The sequence below is a fragment of the Podarcis raffonei genome, chromosome 8 (genome assembly GCF_027172205.1).
Source record: "Podarcis raffonei isolate rPodRaf1 chromosome 8, rPodRaf1.pri, whole genome shotgun sequence".
Taxonomy (NCBI): Eukaryota; Metazoa; Chordata; class Lepidosauria; order Squamata; family Lacertidae; genus Podarcis; species Podarcis raffonei.
In genome coordinates this window covers 74,689,671-74,714,248 of record NC_070609.1, presented here as the reverse complement: position 1 = coordinate 74,714,248, position 24,578 = coordinate 74,689,671, and the positions used below count along the sequence as shown (strand labels likewise).

At 45.8% G+C, this 24,578-nt stretch overlaps 1 protein-coding gene and 1 long non-coding RNA gene across 4 annotated transcripts; one reads left to right on the top strand and one right to left on the bottom strand.

Annotated features, from left to right (window-relative positions):
- Positions 1-2,745: 2,745 nt before the first annotated feature.
- H6PD (hexose-6-phosphate dehydrogenase/glucose 1-dehydrogenase) lies at positions 2,746-19,340 on the bottom strand. 3 transcript variants are annotated; one of them, XM_053400851.1, is made up of 6 exons: positions 19,226-19,340; positions 16,291-16,426; positions 14,051-14,698; positions 9,528-9,645; positions 5,271-5,540; positions 2,746-4,845 (listed from the first exon to the last, which is right to left on the bottom strand). In XM_053400851.1, exons 3-6 carry the CDS (start codon positions 14,678-14,680, stop codon positions 3,485-3,487), a joined length of 2,379 nt encoding a protein of 792 aa, XP_053256826.1. In that variant the 5' UTR covers positions 14,681-14,698; positions 16,291-16,426; positions 19,226-19,340; the 3' UTR covers positions 2,746-3,484. The 3 variants fall into 3 exon arrangements, with proteins under 3 accessions (XP_053256826.1, XP_053256823.1, XP_053256824.1); XM_053400848.1 differs by having other exon boundaries at positions 16,291-16,407; XM_053400849.1 differs by lacking the exon at positions 19,226-19,340 and adding an exon at positions 19,057-19,190 and having other exon boundaries at positions 16,291-16,407.
- On the top strand, positions 13,578-24,090 carry LOC128419774 (uncharacterized). Its single transcript, XR_008331915.1, has 3 exons — positions 13,578-13,708; positions 23,645-23,788; positions 23,937-24,090. It is a non-coding gene; the product is annotated as an uncharacterized LOC128419774 (long non-coding RNA).
- The last annotated feature ends 488 nt before the right edge of the window (positions 24,091-24,578 follow it).

The window sequence follows — 24,578 nt, the reverse complement described above, 5'->3', positions numbered from 1 at the left end:
GGAAAAAGCACCCTTAACAAAACACAACTCCCAGAAGCTGTGGCTGTGGGAAAGCCAGCAAAGTGAATGCATTGAGTGAGCTTTTTGTTAGTGGCTTGGGCTCCCCTGGCTGTTTCAACACCAGCATGATTCCCTTAAAAGAGGGGCCTTCATTCAGGTTACTCAGAGAATAGAAGAATTCTAGAGTTCAAAGATACACCCAAGGGTCATCTAGTCCAACCCCCTGCAGCTCCTACTGTCAGAAAGTTCTTCCCAATGTTTAGCCAGAATCTCTCTTTTTTTGTCATTTGAATCCATAGGTTTATGCTTAAAAACATTTTTGTTTAGGCAAGCCTCTCCAGACACGTGGAATGTTGACAGGAGTTCTAATTGATTTTCATCATTTTCTGAATGTTTTAAATAGGCTAAAGTTTGCATTAAAATGCACATATTTAGTGAAAATAACCCACAATGATGCATTAATTTTGGGGAAATCACTTTGCAAAAAAATGTACAGTTGTACCTTGGATCCCGAACCCCTTGGTACTTAGAAATTTTGGCTCCCGAATGCCAGAAACCTGGAAGTGAGTGTTCCGGTTTGCTAACGTTCTTTGTAACCCAAATGTCCAACAGGGCTTCCGTGGCTTCCTATTGGCTGCAGGAGCTTCCTGCAGCCAATCAGAAGTCATACTTTGGTTTCTAAACGTTTTGGAAGTCGAACGTACTTCCGGAACGGATGCTGTTCCACTTTCAAGCTATGACTGTATATTAGGTGAAATTGCACACAAAAATGAGGAGAAATTCACACTAAAATGTTGATGGATTTTCTTGAGGATTTAAAAAAAATTGCAAATCGCTGCAGAAATGTGAACTGAATGGATTGGAAAAATTGTAAGTTGAGAGAACCGAAACACACAGATACATCCCTGGTTAAGATGTAACCCACCCTATGATCAGTGGAACTGATGAAAGGCAGGATATTAACAAGCAAAGGAATATATTACTGATTCTTTTCTTTTTGAGGGAAAACAAATACCAAAATATAATGACATTTAAAACATTTTTCTCTACGTATTGCAAGGGTGAGACTTTTATTTCTAAAAAAAAACATTTATAAAATTTAAAAAGTTTTATTTCCAGTGTTCACTTACAAAAACAACTTTTTAAATGAGACGTAGTAAAAATTGTGTCATTTAAGCAATTGTAGAGGGCATTCCTACCCTGTAAATGTTTAAATACAGCAGTAGTAGTCAAAGCCGCAGCTGGCTTGCTGCAGGAAATCTGAAGAGCCTCTGTTCAAATCCCCGCAGAGTTTGATAGTATTTATAGAAGACACATCTCTTATACTAAAGCAGTAATTCCCAAACTTTGATGTGGAAAAACTGAATTAATCAAAGAGTAATCCCAGAGCAGGTGGCTTCAGAGGAGGTTTCCTGCTGCATCTCTGTATGATATACTGTTCTGGGGGGAGAGAAAAAAGGCCAGCCTGTGTAGGTAGGTACATCTGCCATGATGGGATTGCTTTATCCCATCACTGCCGCCACAGAGAGGGGCTTACAAGGGGGGCTGCCTGTCGCATCTCTGTATGAGCTGCTGCTCTGAATCTGCCTCTTTTTCAACCAGAGACTCCTGAAGAAAGGGAGGGAACACAGGGTCCAATGAGAGTGGACAGTGGTTGCTTTTACGTACTCTAAAAACAGCCAATGATGGGAGATGTACTCCCAACAATGGGAGAAGGCACAGGTCCCGTCCCCCCCAGCTCTAGGCAATGAAATTCAGGTCGCATCCACACCACATTTCTTATGCACAATTCCTAGTGGTTCAGCAATAAAACTGCAGCACATTTGCAAAGCTGGTATGGTTTCAGATTGGATTGGGGGCCACATGTTGAGATTCCTGCCTTGCAAAGCATTGGGCTACGTGACTCTTGGAATCCCTTCCAACTCTATGATTCCATGGCTTCTCCTCAAAAATCCTGGGTACTGCCATTTGTTAAAGGTGCTGGGAATTGTAGTTCTGATATGTAAGCTAGCATTCCCAGGATTTTAGAGGGACCGTGTGCTGTGTAAATCATAGAGTTGCAGAGCTAGAGGGGACTCTGAGGGTCATCTAGTACAACCCCTGCAATGTAGGAATGTATGGTGTGGCTACGATTTGCGTTCATGCAGTCCTGTGCCACAGTTTATGGGAAAATCAGTAGGAACACAAAAGAGACTTCGAAAGCCACTATTTTTTTTAAGCCTAGTTTAAAAGAAACTCTTAACAAGAAAAAGTGGAAAACTCATGTAACAGCACCACCTTGTGGCAGAATCTAGTTGTCTTTCCTTTTTTTGCCATTCTGCTTCGATGCTAGGAGCTGGCTTTGACATCCACCACCCTGCAAAGATGAGAAAATCCCCTAGGCTAGCACCTCAATGCAGCATTGAGCTAGGCTCACTGAAATTATCAGGCATAGGAAAGCTTTCCTCCTCTCTGGATCAGGCTGCAATCCAGCTTTCACAGGAGGAAACAAGGTTTTTGGGACGGCTGGTGTTTTAATACTCTGCAGGAGGACTTGCTCAGTGCAAAGTGAGATCTCAGGTTGTGCAGAAGTTCATGAATTTGCTCAGTGCAAAGTGAGATCTCAGGTTGTGCAGAAGTTCATGAATTTGCATATTGGCTCCCTTTGCATAAATTATTCAGAAGAGGAGTTGTGGGTATGTTTGTATACCAGCACAGTGCGTGTGTATTTGTGCACGTGTGTGTGCGCGTGCACGCACACACACACACACACTATCTTTTATATATTTATATCTATATATGGAGAGATGCACCGTGGAGCCATTTACCAGGAGCCAAAACCTACAAATTTCCAATGGGCTATTTAAACAAAGATTTCCACTGTGGATGTTTTAGGGCATTTGTGAGACCCCCCTCCTTTTCCTCTAGAGGAGAGGGGAAAGTGAGGCACACAGCAGTGAAGAGACTTGAGCACGGCAGAAGAAAGAGCCAGGAGGACATCTCGGCTCTTAAAGCCACCACTCATAAGCTCACAGGTCCCAATCGTTAACCGATGGAACTCACAGCCCCAAGATGTGGGAACAGGCATCAGCACAGACAGCTTTAAAAATCCCAAACAAAACAGGATTAGACAAATCCCACAGGGTAGAATGGGTTGATCAAGGGCTATGAGCCATGATGTCTAAATGGATCTTCTGCGCACGGTGGCAGTGTAGCACATCAGGGACATACCTGAAGGGCTTGTCACATCCTGCTTTTAAGTTTGCGGGCCAATGGTGAAATAAGGCCAGCTGTTGTCAGAAGTAGCAGGTTATCAGACAGGCCTTGGTCTACAGATCTTTCTTTAAACAAAAATAAAAATACAGTCTCATTAACAGCCAGTGGAACTCCCTGCCACCAGACAGAAGAATTTTCCTGAAGACAGCTGCAACAGCTGCCCGATATCCTGAATGCCAAGACAGGCAAAGGGGGAGGGAGAGGAGGTGAAGGCAGAACTACCGGGGCATCATCCAAGCAGTGCCTCATAGTCCACGTACCATGCTATCTGGCCAGAGCTGGGGCTGACTCCGGAGACGGGCCATTTCTTGGGTTCGTGCCCCACCCTGCTGACTACTGTCACAATGTCATGCTTGCCCTTCCCCATCACCAGCACCGACACCCGCTTGGCCTTGTTGATGAGCGGCAAGGTGAGGGTCATGCGCTGGTGCGGCTTGACTGGGCTCTCGGTGAAGACCACGCCCTGGCTCCCCTCGAGGCCCACGGGTGAGTGCGGGAAGAGCGAGGCCGTGTGCCCATCGGCACCCACCCCCAGCAGCACCAGGTCGAAGCTGGAGTTGGTCACCAGGGCGGCGATCTCGTTGGCGTACAGCTCGGGGCCCTTGTCCTCTTCCACGCAGAGCCTCCGGTTGAGGTGCACCGGCATGGGGTGGATGTTGAAGTAGGGGACTCGGACGTGGCGGAGCAGCTGCTCATGCAGGGTGCCAAAATTGGACTCCAGGTCAGTAAGAGGGACGCAGCGCTCATCCACCAGCCACAGGTGGGTCTGCCTCCATGGGAAACCGTAGTGACGCGTAGCCAGCTGCCGGAACAAAGCCAGGGGGCTCGACCCGCCCGAGAGCGCCATGTGGAACTCCCCGGACCTCTGGACGGCACTTGCCGCCGTCGCTTCGATGTCCGATGCCAGCCGGTTGATCAGTTCCTCCGACCAAGCGGTGATCAGCTGGCTTTGCCGAAACCTGGACTGGATAGTCTTGTACTTGTCCGGGGTTTGTTCGTCCCTTGCGTCCATCAGTTCAATGGTCTCTTTCGCCACGAAGGACACTTCCCTGCCCACCATCTCAAAATCCAGGAGCTGCTCGTTCTCCCGCCCCCCTGGGTACAAACGCGGGACCTGGCTAGACAACCCGTCCAGTAGTGGCGTCCAAAACGCCCAGGATGCCAGCAGGTTCTCCACAGTGATGAAGGACTCTTTCTTGCCAGAGTAGATCCTGGAGATCAGGACTGAGTAGGCGTCCCTCTCCGCTACGGGGACGTAGACGTAGTAATCAGAGAGGGGCTGTCCAAAGATGCGCAGCTGGGGGCGGTCGCGGACTTCCTTCCAGCCGCTGTCTGGCATGGTGGGCTTGAAGAGATTGCGGCTGACCAGGATGGCGGGCGAGTTCAGCTCTCCCTGCCCGATGTGGAAGATGATCTGCCTGGGCTTGCACTGGCTGCTCTCGGGGTCCCACATTGTTTCATTCTGGGTGCAGTAGGCCCGGTTCTTGAAGAGGATGCGTACATAGCTGATCCGTTCATCCAGGACTTTCCCGGAGGCGAGGATGAAAGGGACCCCTTCCCAGCGGAGGTTGTCCAGGTGAACCAGCACACCTGAAACAAAAGATGCAGAAGAGTTGTTATTATTCTTATGTCGCAACTGTCTTGGTTGTGGGTCCTGGAAGACCTGCTCCCTGACTCAGTGGGCTTTCCCCAACCGGCCTGACTGACTTCAGCTACAAAAGCTGAGGCTGCTGAACAGACTCTTGGACTGGCATATAGTTTAGGCCCAGGGGCTTTTGTTAGGGGGTGGGGTTGTTGCTGTTAATTGATATTAATTTTTTTATATCTTTTATTTTAGATACAAAAATTACTGGGCGGGTGGAGAAGGGCTCGTGCACCTTTAACAGGGAACTCCACCAAGTGCTGCTTAACAGGCAAGCAGCTATTAAAAGTGCCAGAGCCCCGTCCTCTTTTGCACCCAGGGAAGGTGTTTTCCGACTTTTGCACTTGGCCACGCTTACCCCCACTGGACTTACCTGCGAAGGTTGGAGTCCTGCTGAAGTAGTCCTGCCCCTTCTGAAGCTCCTCCCTCACGTGGCTGTTGTATGCCATGTACTGGCCAATGACAGCGCTTGTTATCTCTGGGCTCTGGAGCGACGTGAAAGCCTGCAACTTGCTCCGGATGACGTCTTCGGAGCTGCTGATATTTGCTGGGAGCTCCATGGCGAGGAACATTAAGATCTCAGTGAGGTGGTTCTGGTGGATGTCGCGGATGACCCCGTATTTTTCGTAGAAGCCAGTGCGATCTGAGCACCGGGGGTGGGAACAACAGTAACAACAACACATAAATGATGCCCAAATAGCGAGAGAAGCTTGGCAACCCACTGGTTTATTTATGGGAAGGGCTGTATCTCAGTGGCAGAACTTCTGCTTTCCATGCAGAAGATCCCAGGTTCAATCCCTGGTAGTTCAACCCCCTGCAATGCAGGAATCTCAACTCAATAGGCCCTCCTTGGATACAATGATGCCTCGGATTATATTACTCTGTGTAGACCAGGCTTCCTCAACCTCGGCCCTCCAGATGTTGTTGGCCTACAACTCCCATGATCCCTAGCTAGCAGGACCAGTGGTCAGGGATGATGGGAATTGTAGTCTCAAAACATCTGGAGAGCCGAGGTTGAGGAAGCCTGGTGTAGACAATACTGAGCTAGATGGATCTATGACTTCAAAAATCTTTACCCCAGTGGGTATCTGTCTTGGATTTGAACTGATTTTATTACGAGTTGCTGTTTTAAACTGTTTTTGTATTTATAATTGCTTTGCTAATTGTTTTTAGATATACAATTGTTGTTAACTCTTTTCATACAAGTGACTGATGTACACATGCTATTATATTTTAAATTGCTTTGAGATGCCACAGTGGAAGCAATTCATAAATGAGATTTATAATAACAATAGCAACAGTTTGTAGAACTATAGAAATTAATGGACCCATTAATCATGCCCATTAATGTCAATGGGCCTACTCAGAGTAGGACTAACATTGGAGACAATCCATTGATTCAAAAATTGAATCCAAAATTCAGCTAAGTTTTGGTCAGAGGAGGGCCACTCAAATCAACAAACATGACCAAGTTAGGCCCACTAATTTCAGTGTGTCTTCTCTGAGTAAAACTTACTTGAATACCTTCCAATATTCCTATGTTGCCCAACAATTAAAGTTTCCTGAGCAGCTAAGAATAGAGATTTTTTAAAAAATGAATTAAATGCAAAATCATTTAATCTAGAATTTAGGAGATTGGCTGCCTCTTAACATGGCCATCATGACTATATTAATTATTATTATTATTATTACCCAGTGAGCTTTATGGTTGTGTGGGGAGTCAAACCCTATTCTTCCATGTCTTAGTCCAATATTCAACCCACTACACTATGTTCACAAACCCATCCCCCATGAATTTATCCAATCCTTTTTTTAGAAAAACTAAGTCATGAATGTGTTACTGTAACAGTGGCTGTGGAAATGCCATACATTCAAAGCACACGCCCCTCAAAATAATCCTGGGAACTATAGATTGTTAAGGGTGTTAGGAACTGTAGCTCACTGAGGACTTAACTACAGTTCCCAGGATTCTATTGTGGGGGAGCGTTCTTTAAATATATATTGTTTATGCAGCCAAAATTTCCCTACTCCAGCTGAGAACCTAAGAAGTTTTAAGCTTCTGCTGTGCATGTTTGCAAAACAGGCAAGAGCCCTGTTCACCCGTGGGCTGCTACTGAGCTCCTCGGGAGGAAGAGCCAAGCAGAAATGAAACGGAACAAGAATAAATTGAAATAAAATTTAAATGTCAGACTGGCTGGAAGGAGTGAGAGGTCCTGCTCAGCCTCATACTGCAGTGCCCTTGAGAGGTTACAGGAAAGGGTTAGCTGCAGGCCTTCCTTTCAACAGCCCTGGCTGGCTCATATCTTAGGCTGCACACATGCACCATCCCTTTAAAACACTACTCCTCCAAAGAATTATGGGAACTGTAGTTTACCCATTACAGAGCTACAATTCCCAGCATTTTAAAACTACGGCTCCCAGGACTCAGTGTGTGGTTGTGCTTCAAATGTAGGAAGTAGGAGCCATTCAACTTTACACAGAGTAAATCCATTGATGTTAACAGACATAGCTGTTCATTTCAATGAGTCTACTCTGATTAAAACTGAGTGGACAACCAGTACACAACAACACCTGGTGATCAGGTGTGATGCATATGTTGGGGGGGGGGAGAAGTGGGAGGAAAGAAAGGCAATTTATCTCTAGGAGAACCCCCTCCCTCATTTCTCCTTGGTGCTCAGATGCAGACGATCTCTCTGCAGATGACAGTGCGACTCTCTACCCTCTTAAAAACTTTGGAACCGAGAACACCCCATCTCCTTACAACCCGGCGCACATTCATTAGTGTAATCAATGCTGCACACACATTTTGGCACAGGACCTGGGCAATGCAGGCATCACTTGAGCATTTGGGATGGGGGTGGGGGCTGGTGGCAGTGGGCTGTCAGCAAATGAAAGATCACCCCTTGGAAGTCTTGCAAAGGGGAGAGAAATAAGGAGACAGCCTGATGGCATTGGTTTAAAGCCAATGCTAACCTACTCAAGAGTAGACCCACTGAAATCAACTGCCACGGCTCGCTCAGGTCTGTTCATACTGAGTAGGTCTCAGCCGGCGACTATCCCCTTTTTTTCCTCAACCAGGATGCAGGGAGCAAACGGGAGTTTGCCAAACCACAACAACTTTAAAAAGAAAAGAAAAATCACTCAACTATTTTTTTTTAATAAGGCAATGGCTAACTGGCACGGCACCGCCGCTGCAGGGAGTGAAGGGTGGCCAAGCGGCTGTCCCCAGAACGGAGGCAGGCGGCAGGTGCAACCGGCGCTGTGGAAGTAATGCAGCAGCCACTGCAGGGAAATTGAGCACAGCTGTGTCCTTGAGTTCATGGGGACGTGAGGCCTGGCTTGTCCTGACGGAGCTGAGAATGGGGTCGCAAGGAGCAGGACCACAGCCAGCTTCCAGGGTGGGTGAAGCCCTGCAGCCTTCCCCACTCCTCAATAATACTAGCATGGAAGGTGGGGAGGGGGCTTCATTCAATGAGGATTGATCTGCAGCCCAGGGAAAACCGCATTATACCGACTCAGGCGACTTGTGCATTGGGCATGAACACAATTATTATTATTATTGATTATCAGCACCACCCATGTATTAATTTCCCCCTAAACCCCCACCGTCTCAAGGCAATTCCCACGTGAGAGCCAGTTTTCCATGGTGGTTAGAGCGCTGCCCTAGGACCTGGGACACGAGGGTTCAAATCCTGCAATGAAACTCACTGGGTGACCTTGGCCTCCTCAGTCTCTCAGACTAGCCTACCTCACAGGGTTGCTGTGGGGATGAAACCACTGTCTTGAGGTGATGTACATATCGGGTAATTCAAAATACATTGGTACTTCTTTTGTGTCTGTGAGTATCTTGTGCTTTATTCTTGGCCTCCCCCCCCCCCGATAAACTTAGAAATTTCCTTCTGCCATCTTTTGAGGCAATCATCTTTCACCATTACTGGGACTGACCGGAAAAGAAATAGTATTTTTGGCAAAACATTCATTTTTACCGCTGCTATTTTCCTAGCAAGGAGGGATTCATTCTGCTCCACATTTCTAGATTTCTTTTTATCTCAAACCACACTTTTTCATAATTATCTCTGTAGATATTTTTGTTTCTTGATGTTAACCATATCCCTAAATATTTGAAGGGGGAAATGGGGGGGGATTGATGATGATATGTTATGATAATTTGTTATATTGAAATTATTAATAAAAATCATTTTTTTAAAAAAAGAAGACACATTCCAGATCTGCAAAGGGTCCCCTTTCCCATGGTCATATCTGCATCAGATATTTAAAGCACCAAAGCATCCTGGCAAATGTAGGGTTTTGGTTTTTTAAGGGTGCTGGGAACTATAGCTCTGTGAGGGGTCTCCTAACAACTCCTAGAATCTTGAAGAAATTGCAGTTCACAGGATTCTTTGGGAGAAGCCACGAAAAGTGGTATAAAAGTGTCTCCACACAACACATTTAAAGTACACGGCTTCTGCCAAAGGATTCTGGGAACTTTAGTTTGTTGAAGGTGTTGGGAACTGTAGCTTTGTCATGGGCAAACATATAGTTCCCAGGATTCAGAGAGGGGCCTGTTTTATTAAAATGTGTGAATGTAACAGCTACCCCTCCAGCGGACTTCAAATCAAGACTCACGTACTCTTCACATCCACTGTCTCCTTCAGGACAATTTCCACCCTTTCAATATGATGCCGGTTCCAGATCGGATCCAAATGGTGTCGGTTCTGGTCTCGGAATGGTAAGATGTGAGCCACAGCCTTTGGGGAGGAAATAATTGAGATGAAAGGGCAGGAAGGGCAGGGGAAGACAGAAGAGATTTTTTTAAAAAAATCAAAAGCAGAGGGATAAATGTTTAATTGCTTCTGGGGACTTGGCACAGAATATAAATAAATTACTGCGACAACTACGGAGATGACGGGAACTTCCACACCATGGGAAATTCCACACCGAGAGCCAGTGGGCTTTAATAGTTAAGAGTGTCAGACTAGGACCTGGAAGACCAGGGTTCAAATCCTCACACTTGGCCACGAAGCTCACTGGGTGTGACCTTGGGCCAGTCACTGCCTCTCAGCCTACCTCACAGGGTTGGTGTAAGGACTAAATGAGGAGCAGGGGGAGAGCCACGTATATCACCTTAAGCTCCTTGGAGGAAAAGGTCAGAGATATACACAAAGAATAAAATGAACAGGTAATAATTTCAAATAATAGTTTAAACGATGCGCTGCATGAAGAAAGTCCTTTCTTTCGTTTGTCTTGAATATCCCAAAATTCACCTTCACTGGATGGCCCCAAATTCTAGGACGATGAGAGAGAGGAGGAGAAAAACCTCTCTCTCCATTTTCTCTGCACCAGCCGTAGTTTTATGCATCTTACATTCTTATAAACCTCTACTGTGTCCTTAACAATTTTTCTAAGCTAAAAATACCCAAATGTATTTCATCATACGTGTGTGTGTTGCCCCTTAATATCTGATTCAGCATGGGGGGGGGGGTCCTGATATTTTAGTCAACCAACAAAAAACAAGTTAACATTTTAATGCACTGTTGCCCTCCCATAGCCAAACATTGGTTGAACTGAAATATTTTATGTTTGTGGGGTGGAGAGGTACTGACCCCGCCAAAAGCACCCAAAATTAATTCAAAGCTGTATTTAGATTTTATTTTTACTTTGGTGGGAGGAATGCTGGTAGAGATTTTAAGTCACGACCCTTCTAATAGTATATAAGTTTACCTAACATTTAATTTGGATTTTGAGGGGGAGAGGAAATCAAGGTGCTGGAATTTAGTAGAGGAGGGGAGAGAGAAAATTGGCAAACGGACAAAACTCTGAAGGTTTCATCTGAAAAAGCCTTTACCTGCAAAAAATAAATAAAAATGTACACACACCACACACTTTTGAATTCCCTGTGGACTCAAAAGTGGCTGAATCAGACAGATGCTGTGAAGATCTAACCCCCTGCCTCCCCAGGGGGGTTGGAGTTGCTGAGGTAAATACTCACATTACCAATGCAAACTAAAACTAAAATCCCCAGTTTCCTAGGAAGAAGGACTGGTTGTTAAACCATTCTGGGAAGTGTAGCTACGTGACGTGGGGAAAAGAGGCCTCCTCTCAGCACCCTTAACAAGCCACAGTTCCTAGGATTCTTTGCGGGGAAGCCATGACAGTTTAAAGTGGCATAATAGTGCTTTAAATGTATGGTGTGGACGAGGCCTCAAAAAAAGGCAGTCAACCAGTGTTGGGACTATACCAGTTCAGACTGCAAATGAAGGGTACACAAATGCTCCCACAGAGTGATGTAGGCGGGGGGGGGGGGGAAGCCTCCCCCCATGTAGAAAGCTAGCATGTCAGGAGCTTGGCTCTCCTCGACATGTTAGATATCTGTGTGGAGAAAATACTGTATTTTGCCACGTGCTGGTCACCGCCGCGTAACAGTCTCACACCCCCTTTTTGGGAAAGGAAAAATCGGCAGAAAAAGATGTGACCGCTATGAGGCAAAATGCTGTATGTTTGCCTGGAAAGTTCCCACCTGCAATCTAGTCGAGACAAAGACGGAATACTTCTGTGAGGATTATTCATTCATATATACATTCAATTTATGGGAATGCCTGCGGCCTGAAACCCCAGGGAGCCACTGCCAGGTAGGCCTATGGTTTGGCTGGCTGGCTAGGAGAAAAAAACAAAAGGCCTGTGTGGTATTATCTGTTTGTGTGGAACATGGTTGACACGTGAAAGGATCTTTGTATGAAACTTGGGCTGCATACACACAAGACATTTAAATCGCATTCCATCCTCTCAAAGAATTATGGGAACTGTAGTTTACCTCTCACAGAACTACAATTCCCAGAACCCTTAACAGACAGTTCCCAAGATTCTTTGCCGGGGTGTGTGTGTGTGTGTGTGTGTGTGTGATACTTTTTAGATATATGGTATGAACGCAGCCTCAGAATAAGTCTATGTCCTTGAAGGAAAAAATATATAAATAAAATTTATAATTGAGAATAAAATTAGAAAAATGCTGATACCACGTTTCAAATTTTGGGGTTTAACTGCATTAATACTAGCCTGCATGACAATAACAAATACCTGATTACCACTATCCAGAATCTGCTTCCTGAACCAAGGAATAAAAAACCCTCATCCTTCACTGGCGCCACAGTGACATATTCCCCCCCCCCGCCCATTTTGTTACTGCCTTGGAGCTAAAGACTTTGCCCCCTTGTAAAGCTGCCTGATCAAAAAACAAACAAGCAAACGTAAAAGAGAATTGTGCGTGCTCCACATTCCTTATCAAATTAAAAGCCTCGTTTGGAAAATCTGGCGCTTGGCTGACTCTCCGTTAGCGAGAGTGTAGAGGGCGGTCGGCAGGGGTTGATGACTCAGCGAAATTGAGGTTTCTGACCTTGATTGGGAAATCAGATGGATACAGCTTTGCTGGTGTGGCCAGTTTACAGCAGTGGTGGGAGCTAATAAAATAACGGGCCATTATTACTTGGGTGGGGAAACGCCTTCGCCTACAGCAGCAAACTTTTTCAGGCGACCTCCCCCTTGGGGAGTTAAAATAAAAACTAATCTCCAGTGCCCCCTACCCTACTCTATAAAAAACAATATTCAGCATAGCAGTTTGGCGCAACCCTCTAAGGAAGATAACGGCGCAATAAAATTCAAAACAGCAACGATTAATTGCGCATTTGCTCAAAACCAAGGTAAAACTATTTCGTTTAATTAATTCAACAAAACGAATGGCACCAGCTTTTCAAAGTCTGAGAGTCCTTTACACCTCCAGTGCCTCACTGCTTCCCTTTTGCCTCTTAGAACCCCCCAGGTAATTCCACCACACACATTCGGAGCACTGGTCTACAGCTTTATTTCATCACGAAATTGAACATAAGAAGAGCCCTGCTGGGTGAGGCCAGTGTCCCATGCAGTCCAGCATTCTGTTCTCACAGTGGCCAGCCAGGTACCCCTAGGTGAAGCCCTCAAGCAGGACCTGAGCACCAGAGCACTTTCCCCACCTGAGATTTCCAGCAACTGGCGTTCAGAAGCATTGCCACCCCTGGCAGTGGAGGGAGAACGTGGCTATGGATAGCCCTATCCTTCAGGGATTTGTTTCATCCAAGTTGGTGGCCATCACTACATCTTACAACACTGAGCCCTGTGGGATCAGGCCAATGACCCATCCAGCTCAGCATCCTATTCCAGCCAGATGCCCCCCCAAAGCCCACAAGCAGGAGCTGAGTGTGACAGAACTGGTCATTTCCAACAGCTGGTATTTAGAGGCACAACAAGTCCAGCATCCTGTTCTCTCGGTGAGCAAAGAGTTGCCTATGGGAAGCCCTATCCAGAAGTAAACACACTCCCCATTTGTATTCCTAGCAACTGGCATTCAGGGGCAACCTGTATCCGGCAGTGGAGGGTCAGGGTTAGTAGCCACGGATGCATGGAACTGAAGCCCACCTTAGCCCAGGGGATGGGGAATTTGTGGCTCTCCAGGTGTTGGATTCCAACTCCCATTAGCCCTGGCCAGCAAGGCCAAAGGTCAAGGACGATGGGAGTACAATGACATATGGAGGGCACCACATTGACTACCCCTGCTTTATTGTTTTATTTACAAATCCAGTACTTTTGAGGAATTTGACCACTTTGTGCTATTGCACATGTTGATTCATTCTTGTTTTTTTCCAGGGGGGGATGTTGCCAGCCTCTGCTCACCTGCCCCAACCACCCTGGGCATGTTTTCCAGAAGACGAAGTTAAGAAAGTCTGTTTTAGAACATCTACTTTGCAAGTAGAAGGTCTAAGGTTCAACCCCTGGCATCTCCAGGTAAGGCTGAGAATGTCCCCATCTGAAATCCTGGAAAGCTGCTCCCAGTCAGAGTGGCCAATACTGAGCTAGATGGTCTAATTTGGGATAAGGCAGCTTCCTATGTTCCTATGCCTTATGGGAAAATCTGTAGCTCAGTGGTAAGGCATCTGTCTTGCACATAGAAGGTCCCAGGTTCTATTCCAAATGCTTCCAGGTAGGGCTGGAACAGAACCCTGTCCAAAACTCTGCTTCCAGTCTGTGTAGGCAATACTGATCTAGATGGACTAATGGCTTGACTCAGGAAGCAGCTTCCCATGTTTACCAAGTTATATCCCCTCCAGCTTCCACAAGGAGACTCACCTGTTTGCCAAGGTAGTGGTCCACCCTGTATATCTCCTCTTCCCGGAAGAAAGTCCTTAGCTCATCAGCCAACTCCTGGGCTGACCTGAGATCATGGCCAAAAGGCTTCTCCAGCACCACCCGTAGCCACAGCCCTGGCGGCGGCCTGCAGCTGCTGTTGATGTGGCGGGCAATCTCTGCGTAGGCAAACGGCGGCACGGAGAAGTAAAATATCCTGCCCGCTTCTTCCATGCCTTCCTGACTGAGCGTGGTCGTAATCTGCCGGTTTAGGGTGGCGTAGTCCTCTGCTGTCTTGAGCTGGTGGTAATCTGTCAGTCTGATGAACTGGTCCTTCAACACAGCACACCTGTTTGGGGGTACGTCTGAGGGACAGGCCAGCCACTTCAGCCGTTCAAAGACCAGCCTCCGCCCTTGCTCAGGCTCTGTCTGAGCGGCCCCATGGAATGTGAAGCTATGCCCGTGGCTCACCTCGTCCAGGTACAGCTGGAAGAGTCCTTGCCACAAGTACTTATTGGCAAGGTCTCCTGTGGCACCCAGGAGGACCACAGAGATGTGGCCACGGGACTCTTTGGTCTCAGAAGGGAGGACTCCCCAGAGGAAGATGAGGGCAAAGATGGCTCTGAAAAGCATCTTGGGAAACACAGAGAGCTGGAAGGAAAGTTTTAAAAGCTATAATCATTTCCTTTCATTTACCTAACAGAAATTTGCATGCCACTTGATCATAAAAAACCTCTAAGCGGTTTACATAAAATAAAAGTTATCAGTAAAAGTCAGAAGTTAAAACAAGTTTGCCTAATGTCACCCCCGAAATATATACATACAATCAGTTAAAAAATAACTGTCCTTGTCCATTCATAGAATCAGAAGGAACCCTGAGGATCTTCTAGTCCAACCCCTGCGATGCAGGGATACGCAGCTGTCCCGTTTGGGGATCAAACCTGCAATCTTGGCATTATCAGCATCACGCTTGAACCAACTGGGCTATCAATATAAAATTTAACTTTAAGGACTGTAGTAGCCAACTCAGTCCTATTCAGAGTAGACTCACTGACATTAATGGACATATGTAATTGTTTCTTTGCATTGATATTCCATGGGGGCCTACATGGTTCTCCCCTTCCTCATTTAACCCCCCAAACAACCCTGCAAGGTAGTTTAGGTTGAGCAGTGATGGGCTCAAGGTCATCCAGCGAGCTCTATGGTTGATTGGGGGATTTGAACTCTGGTCTCCAAGGTTCTAGTTCCAATACTCTAACCGCTACACCACACTGGCTCTGGTTTGAGGAATTTTTTTCAATGTGTTTACTCTGGGTAGGATTAGCTTTGCAAACAACCCTAATAATGTATCATCCTCTTGATATGTTGGGGGTTTTTTTTAATGCACATTTTCCATTCAGCTCTCAGTAATACCTCAACATGTATTATGGCTTTGTAAGCCGCAATTTTAAGATTTTAAAAACAAATATATCTGTAAATAAAACTAGTTATTACAAAAGCACCCTTACGACCCCAATTCAACCTCATTACAAGGAATCAGATCCCACTAATCAGGGCACACTGGAATATCCTACAACTTAGGGAAGTGGGGTGAGCTCCTTTACCCTTTTTGGTAGCAGTATGTAACAACCCAGGTAAGGTATGGAATGTGGGTGGTGCTGTGGTCTAAACCGCTAAGCCTCTTGGGCTTGCTGATCAGAAGGTTGGTGGTTCGAATCCATGCAATGAGTTGAGCTCCCATTGCTCTGTTCCAGCTTCTGCCAACCTAGCAGTTTGAAAGCATACCAGTGCAAGTAGATAAATAGGTACTGCTGTGACAGGAAGGTAAATGGCATTTCTGTGTGCTCTGGTTTTTGTCATGGTGTTCCATTGCGCCAGAAGCGGTTTAGTCACGCTGGTCACATGACCTGGAAATCAGTCTGTGGACAAATGCTGGCTCCCTTGGCCTGAAAGCAAGATGAGCACTGTACCCCATAGTCACCTTTGACTGGACTTAACCACCCAGGGGTCCTTTACCTTTTACCTATAACAGGGCCTGCCAGATGTTATGCACTACAATTCCCATCAGCCCAATAGCAGGGGCTGATGGGAGTTCTAGTCCAAAACTTCTGGAGGGTACCAGTTTGGTGCATGCTGGTTTAGGACCAGAAGACCCACAACTAGCTGTGCTCACCCTCCCCTAACTTCTAAACAAATGCCAATCCAATTTATTGCCTTTTGCTGATCTTGCCATATAGACTTACCTAAGCCGTGGAATAAGTCACCTGCTGAGGAACCAGCTTCTTTCTAGTTCTGCTGCCTTTATGTCTTCTAAACTTGTGAGAAAGAATCTGCAAAACCAGTCTGGCTGCCGTATTCAGCTGTAGGGTAAACAAAAGACTAGAGATAAGCAACTTCCAACTTTTCCTGGTAAAACTAGACCCCTCCTATTCCTTGCGGGGGGGGGCGGGCGGGAATAGTAATGCATACATTCCTCTCTCCTTACACCACCCTGTTTTATATTCACTATGGCTAACATCTGTCCCTCTCAGGGTGCATGGGATTGATTTGATTGATTGATTAATTAATTAATTACACTGCTATTTGTACAAAAACAATACCCCCACAGTTTAAAACACCATAGACTGTTTAATTAGCCAAAGAACTAGGAGAAGAGGAATGCTTTTGCCTGGTGCCTAAAGATTTGTAATGAAGGTGTCAGGGGAGACTCCTTGGGGAGAGCATTCCACTGCAGAAAAGGCCAGTTCTCGTGTTGCCGCCCCCTGGACCTCTCATGGAGGAGGCACATGAAGATGGGTTTCAGGTGATGCTTGCAGGGTCTGAGCTGGTTTTGTGGTCCTGAGCTGGTTAAGATACACAAGGGTTTTAAAGAGGCACACAAAAGTGCTTTAAAGAAATAATTTGGGTTGCTTTATAAAGACACAGTTTTTATTATGTAGTTTGTATTCTCATTTTGTATTTTTATGTTGTGAACCTCCCTTTGGTCTTCAGATGAATGGCAGTATACAAATAAAATATACCACGTAAAGTTATAGATCTCAGTGGGGAGAAGATGGCAGCCCTAAACCCAGTCTTGTAAATAGGGAGCTGGGCATGTTTAGCCTGGAGAAGAGGAGGTTAAGGGGTGATATGATAGCCATGTTCAAATATATAAAAGGATGTCACATAGAGGAGGGAGAAAGGTTGTTTTCTGCTGCTCCAGAGAAGTGGACACGGAGCAATGGATCCAAACTACAAGAAAGAAGATTCCACCTAAACATTAGGAAGAACTTCCTGACAGTAAGAGCTGTTCAACAGTGGAATTTGCTGCCAAGGAGTGTGGTGGAGTCTCCTTCTTTGGAGGTCTTTAAGCAGAGGCTTGACAACCATAAGTCAGGAGTGCTCTGATGGTGTTTCCTGCTTGGCAGGGGGTTGGACTCGATGGCCCTTGTGGTCTCTTCCAACTCTATGATTCTATGATTCTATGATTCTATGAAATAGCTCTGTACAAGGTCCACAGTAAACCTACACTAGTCCCTTGCAGCTTGAAAGAGTCAACTCTCAAAAAGCTTCCCTGACTGGTTGCCTAAAGCCAATTCTTACTTGCCAGAAAGGAGAGTAGTGATTTGAACCACACTTGAGCTTGTGGTGTCAAATTAATATCTACAAATGTGCAAAGTATGCCCTGATAAGTGTGTGTGTGTGTGTGTGTGTGCGCGCGCGCACGAGAGCATTTTTCTTTTGCTGACGAGACCACAATACCAGAGATGGATCCATTCATCTCCTTGAAGCAGATTCAGCAGCTTGAAATGCTTCTAAGACATTCCTCCTCCCACCAGAAAACTCCCTAGTTACACAACACCCATCCAATTGCACAAAATTCACCTAGCTGTTCCAACAATATTTCTTTATCTGTGCCCAGTTGTCATGCAAATAAACCCAGACTATTTGAGGGGAGGGGAAGCTGATAATTTGCTTAACCGCTTCCACGTCAGATTGATCAAACAAGGAAGTGTGTGAGTAGCACTGGACTACTGATTTTCAACCATCATGTGAGCAAAAGCAACTGGAGCAGTCTTGTGGGTGTATTGAATAAAATCCCAAGGATAGGGAATCTTAAGGCCTAATATGGCTTTCCAAACCTCTCTGTATCGTCTTTGAGGTTCTCCCCAGGCCATGCACCACCCCCCTAGTCTCAGGCCACACTCTCAGCTAGCCCTGCACATTCTAGCTTGTGCATGTTATTGAACTGTGACTCTTGCTGAACTGGATGGAGAGGGGTGTTTGTGTGTTTGCATGGCTGGGATGTACCATTCTGCACAAAGGTGGTTCCCATGAGAGGCCTTGAGCCCAGCAAGGCTTTCAGTGGGTTGAGGTCTTATTTGAGTGCCAGGGAAAGCCTTGCTGGGCTTTTTAATCTAGGCCAGAGGTGACAACCTGTGGCCATCTGTATGCTGTTGGGACTCCATCTCCCATCAGCCCCAGCCAGCGTAGGCAACAGTCAAGGATTATGGGGGTTGTAGTCCAGTTTTAAAAAAAGCAAAAGCAAGAGAGGTAAAGCCACATGTTCCTCAGCCCTGATTCAGGTCACACCAACACCACAGGTTTAAAGCAGCCATATGCCACTTTTAACAGTCATGACTCCCCTCCCCTCAAAGAACCCTGGGAACTGCAGTTTGTTAAAGGTGCTGACCTCCCAGAACTACAATTGCCAGCACCCTTAAGGAACTACAGTTCCCAGGACGCTCCGTGACCCTGTAGAATGACCCGGGCAATTCCAGCTCTGTCTTGATCGAATGGCTAGGAGTTTTATTAGAAGCAAACCCAGGCCGAGGAGAGAAAGCTTCCTGATTTGACCACGGTGCACCTTTTTTTTTTTTTTTGCCATGCTCCACTGCAAGATCAGCTGGTCTGGTGCGGCGGAAGGCCAGATCTGGAGGCGGCTGCCTTGCTTGCCTTTGCAAAGAAACAGTTAAAAATAAACTAAAATCTCGTCTCCTGGGTCTTCCTCCAGCAGGCTCAGAACGAACCTTTTTCTCCCAACGGCGCAACGCAACACTTTCAATTTGCCATGGTGCAACCAGGAACCTGTTTAGCGGGCGATGGGGGTGGAAGAGGAGTGGACTTGATTGACAGATCTGGACCGCCCCCCCCCCTTCCCAATTTGCTGTAGGTCCAGTGCTGATCCAGGGCACTCACCTCCCTCCCACTGGCGGCGTGGAGCCCCCGAAAAGCGAATTTTGCAGCAAACGTGAAGCGCGCTCTTGATCTGGTTTCCTTGGAAGGGCAAGAAGGCTCCTCCTCTTCCAAATGACAAGCAGGGCTTTTTGTTTTTTTATAAAAAAGAAAATATGTATGGTTCGCGTTGCACAAGTGCAGGCAGTTGTGATGCGGGAGGGAGAATTTTAGATGCCTACTCGGAAGTCAGTCCCGTTAAGTTCAGGGGGGTTTACTCCCAGGTAAATAGGCTTAGGAGTGCAGCCAAAACTGTAACTGGTAACCAAGTGGGGAGGAAGGCGCTTGGGGTTGGGGAGAACTCTGCTGCCAAGTAACAGACTGCAACACTCCTCATTTGCCTAAGAGAAAGTAGCAATGAACTCAACGGGGCTTACTTCTGAGTAGATATCCGTTGGGCTGCGTTGGTAAGGCTTTTTATAAAGCGTGGGGGAAATAACTTTTTTTTTATAAAAGCGATTTTTGTTGGAAGGCAGTGTTGACCAATGGTTAGGTGCATTTTTTAATCTTGCTGTTTTTAGACCACACTTGTGATGTTGTGGCCTTCAACACTGCAATCCCATACACACGTGCAGTGCTTTACTTGAGAGTAAGGACTATATCCAGTGTTGGTGGGTCCATTGGAATGAATAGACATGGTCCATTCATTCCAATAGGCCCTGCTCTTTCAAAAACATTGAAGCTTCAGAATGCAGAAAACAATATTGCCGTTATTTAAAAAAAATATATGGCTTGCTTCCTCCAAAGCGTCTTGAAGCGATTTCACAACACAATCTGCAAAAACAATGCAAAAGCACACCTGCGAAACAGGGCATTAATAATAATAATAATAATAATAATAATAATTCATTACCTGTCCTTCAACCAGCAGGTACCAGGACAGATTATGACAACTTAAAATTCAGAATTAAATAACAGATTACAGTCACAGCAATCAAGGTGGCCCCTGAAAACACACGACTCTGTGGTTAAATGCCAGGATAAAAAGCTGTGTTTAATAATAATAATAATAATAATAATAATAATAACATTTTATTTATATTCCGCCCTCCCCAGCCGGAGCTGGGCTCAGAGTAGCTAACAACAATAAAAGTAACACAATTTACATAAAATCACAATCAATTAATTGAAATGCATTCTAAAATCAATTCATTCTAAAATCAATTCAAAATCAAATTAATGGCAACCATTGGGCTAGAGTTCTGTGAGGATTACCAAAGGAGGGGATCAGACTGTGCCTTGGCTAATATAACAACAATTAAAACAAGTATAGTATTTGTTTAAGGTATTTATATACTGCTTAACTATTAACATTTTTAAGCTGCGGGTGCTGAAAATTACAGAAAGTAAAATCAGCCCTACAAAACAATTACATATAGAACTAGACCTACTCAGAGTAGGCCCCACTGAAGTTAACAAACATGGCTAACTTAGGCTCATTCATTCTTTTATTTCATTTTCTTTTTTGGGGTGGTGGTGGTAGTGAAGGTTTTTCTTTTCTTTTTTAAAAAGACAAACAGAGAGAACAGTTTTAACAACAGATGAAAATTAAAAGGCAAAAACCAAAACCAAAAAACAGGCATGCACAATAAGCACAGTTGCATGTGGGTTAAAATAATGAAGTCCAAGTAAAGAACATTAGTGTTAACTGATGATCAAAGGCTTATCATCATCATCATCATCATCATCATTTCATTTATTAAATTTGTTTACCACCCTTCTTCCGAAGATCACAGGGCAGTTTGCAGTGCCATTCATTTCAATGTGTCTGAGTAAAATAATGGCTGACTGCAACCCTGGCTGCCACGAAGCATCCACTCTCCATATTGATCTGTGCAGGGTTTAAATCCCTTGCAGCTTTCACAGCTTAATGAGATGGGCTCCTTTCCATCCCAACCTTTCTTTTCTCTCTCTCTCTCTCTTTGGAAAAGACAAGGACATTGCACCTGCAATGTCTACCCTGGCTAGTGGAGTGGAGGAGCCAGCCGGCCTGGAACACTCTGCAGCCGGCCGCCAGTTGCTGCAGTGGAGCTGCAATGCTCACACGCGCAGCATGTCCAGAGGACACATACCCGATGAGTTAGGAGCTGCTGCAGTTACAGAAAGCTTGGGGAACTGCAGAGGTAGGTAGGAAGGAAGGGGCGTGGGCAGAGCTCCCCTGGCGCTCTCCGATTCCTGATCCTAAGTGAGGGGGGTTTAAATGCTGCTATAATCTCCCCTGCCCCATCTAGCTTCATTCTGCCTCCCCTCACCCCAGCAAGAAGGCCTTAGATATACAAATCATTGATACCAGCGGGACTGCATATCAAACTTAATGCATGCCGCCAAATAATTAAGCTGAAAGTCGTCACACTCCATGCACGAATCCGTTTTGGGTTGCGGCAGAGCTTGGAGAGGTTGGTTTGGAAGGTGAATTTTCCTGCATCTCCTAAATATTTCTAAATAATAATAAAACTGCTTAGAATAATTATAATGAAATAATGCATCGTAACCAGAAACCTCCCTCCGCAACCCCCCTGCATTTGTGGCAGGCCTTAAAATTAGTTATAGGAATCAGAATCGAGCACGGCTGGATCAGGCCAATGGCCCATCTAGTCCAGCATCCCATTCCTACAGTGGCCAGCCAGATGCCCGTGGGAAATTAGCAAGCAGGGTTTGAGCATGAGAACACCCTCCTGTCCCGTGGCTTCCAGCAGCTGGTATGCAGAATCATTGCTTCTTTCAGTCATCAAGGCAGGTCATAGCTATCATGTCTAGTACAGTGGTACCTCGGGTTACAGACGCTTCAGGTTACAGACTCCGCTAACCCAGAAATAGTACCTCAGGTTAAGAACTTTGCTTCAGGGTGAGAACAGAAATTGTGCAGTGGTGGCGCAGCGGCAGCAGGAGGCCCCATTAGCTAAAGTGGTACCTCAGGTTAAGAACAGTTTCAGGTTAAGAACGGACCTCCGGAACGAATTAAGTTTTTAACCCGAGGTACCACTGTAGTAGCCATAGGTGGGGAATGGCCTTGCTTGCTCCCATGTTTTTAAAGGCCTGGTCCGCAAACAGCAGGTGAAGAGTGTGGGTTTAGCTGGCTTTCCCTCACCCCAAACTCTTTTTATTTTTTACGAACAAAATAATTGGAGGTTTTTTAACCAGTAGAGACTCATTTGAATGGGCGAAAGTGCTAGCTAGCCAAAGAGGAGAAGGAAGGAAGAAAAGAAAGAAATGTCCATGGGGCATAGGGAGCTGCTGAATACTGAGTAAGACCATTGGTCTATTTAGCTCGGCATTGTCCTGGCACAAACCGCCAGCAGCTCTCCAGGATTTCAGGTTGAGGGCAATTCCCAGCCACACCTAAAGGTGCTGGAGATTGGATTTGGGGCAGTGGGGCTTTCTGCGTGCTTGGCAGCTGCTCTGCCCCTTAGCTGTTGGCACTCCTACCGTATCTCTGTTTTACGGCCCAGTTTCATCATTTGAATGTTGCATTTTTGTATAATACCGTTCTGAGATTTTTCAAATATTAAGTGGCTTAGAAATGCTTTTAAGTAGATCAATGTGTGTATGAACTACTGCTGCCACTTAATTTTATTCTACTCTGTTGACTTTTGGGGCACTGCTTTTAAATACACATTATGTGTTTGGGATGTTGCCGTGGGCAAAGCCCTGTGAAAGCAGGAAAGATGGGTTATAAATGTTCCAAATTATTATTTGCTTCTCTGCACGCACAAAAGGTGTCTTTCAGGCATAAAGGGTGGCTGGGTAGTAATCCTAACTTGCAGTCAAACTTTGATTAATTTGGAGGTCTAGCTAATGTTGATCCTACTCCAAGGAGACCCACTAAAATTGGTAGGCTGAAGTTACCCATTTCCATGAACCCATTCTGAGCAGGACTAACTTAGTAGAACTGCTGCATTAATTGACATGGGCAACTCAGCTCCACGAGTTCCAGTGGGCCTACTCTGAGTAGGACTTAGTTGGAGACAATTGTTTGTGTTTTAGATGGGGACCACTAATGTTCAGGACTGGGGTTGGTCTAGATGACCACTGAGGTCCCTTCCAACTCTAAAATGATAGGATTCTAAGTTTTGCAGAGTAACACAAGCAGACACAAGTGTGTGCGAGCACACACAACGTTCCCATGCCCCAAGAACCTTCCTGCGACAACTATCCATCAAAAAGAAGATGTTCAGAATAGCTGTGATGCATTCATTGACTAGCAACACTCTCTGGCTTCCACATTCGCAGAAAACTGATGGAGGCAGAATGCTGCCTCTGACGTGGGGGTGGTTTTTGCCTTTCCATAGGAAGATGCAATCCTGCAAAGTAAGTGATTTAATATATTTAATGTCCTCCCCATTGACACCCCCCCTTTCTTGTCTCCTGTCCCTGCTTAAACAGCTTCTCTGAGCTTCCCTGGATGCTATCCGTGCAAGGACTCCTTCCCAGGTCCTGCCTCCTGAGCAGAAGCTTGTAACTTTTTAACAAGCATCATTCCACCGAGAGGAAGGGAGAGCTGCAGAACACAGGTCCGGGAGAAGGCAGGTAATGTGTGTGTGTGTGAAGCAAGAGTGTTTGATAACCTGACTCTGATGCAGCGTCAATTTATTTGAAATTATTTTTATTTTAAAATTATATTTCATTTAATATGCCCATGGTCTCCAGGAATCAAAACAGTTCCGTTGATTTGCAGAAATGACTCGGTTTCGGGGACCAGCCTTCCTACCCGACTCCCATGGAGAAGATTCCCAGCTGTTCCTTCAACTTTTGATTTGGAGCCGGTTGGAATTATCCTAGGGGATCCATAGAAAGAACAGCTGAATTATATTCCCGTTTCCCTAAAACCACCCTCCGGGTTTCAATATTATTTCTGATTTAAGTTGCTGTGGGTGTGGGGTGGGGATTGCATGTGTCTGCTTGAGGTTAGAGGGTGATTTGATGCTTATAATTTTTCAAATCTTTTTTTGCATGTGAAAGAAACCCGGGTCTTCCCTGGGAAGTTGCTTGCGGCATATCCATTGCATTTTCCCCTCCCCTCCCCCTTCTTTATTCTGATGCAGTCTCGCTGCAGTGGGAACTCTGGGGGGAGGAAGGAAAAAACTGCAGAGCTTTTCCCTCTCCCCCTTCCCTTCCCTGCTGCAGAAAGAGTATGCATCAGAGGGCATCCTCTTGCAGCAGAAAGCATTTAGCGAGAGAAGCAGTAGCAGCAGCAGGAGGAGGGATGGTCTTCCAAGAATAATCTCTGCCTTGAATTTCATTGCTTCGCCCTTCCTCCTGCATTAGCGTGTCTCCGCTGAAATGCTTGAGAGCAGCCTATAACATTGCAGGTTGTGGG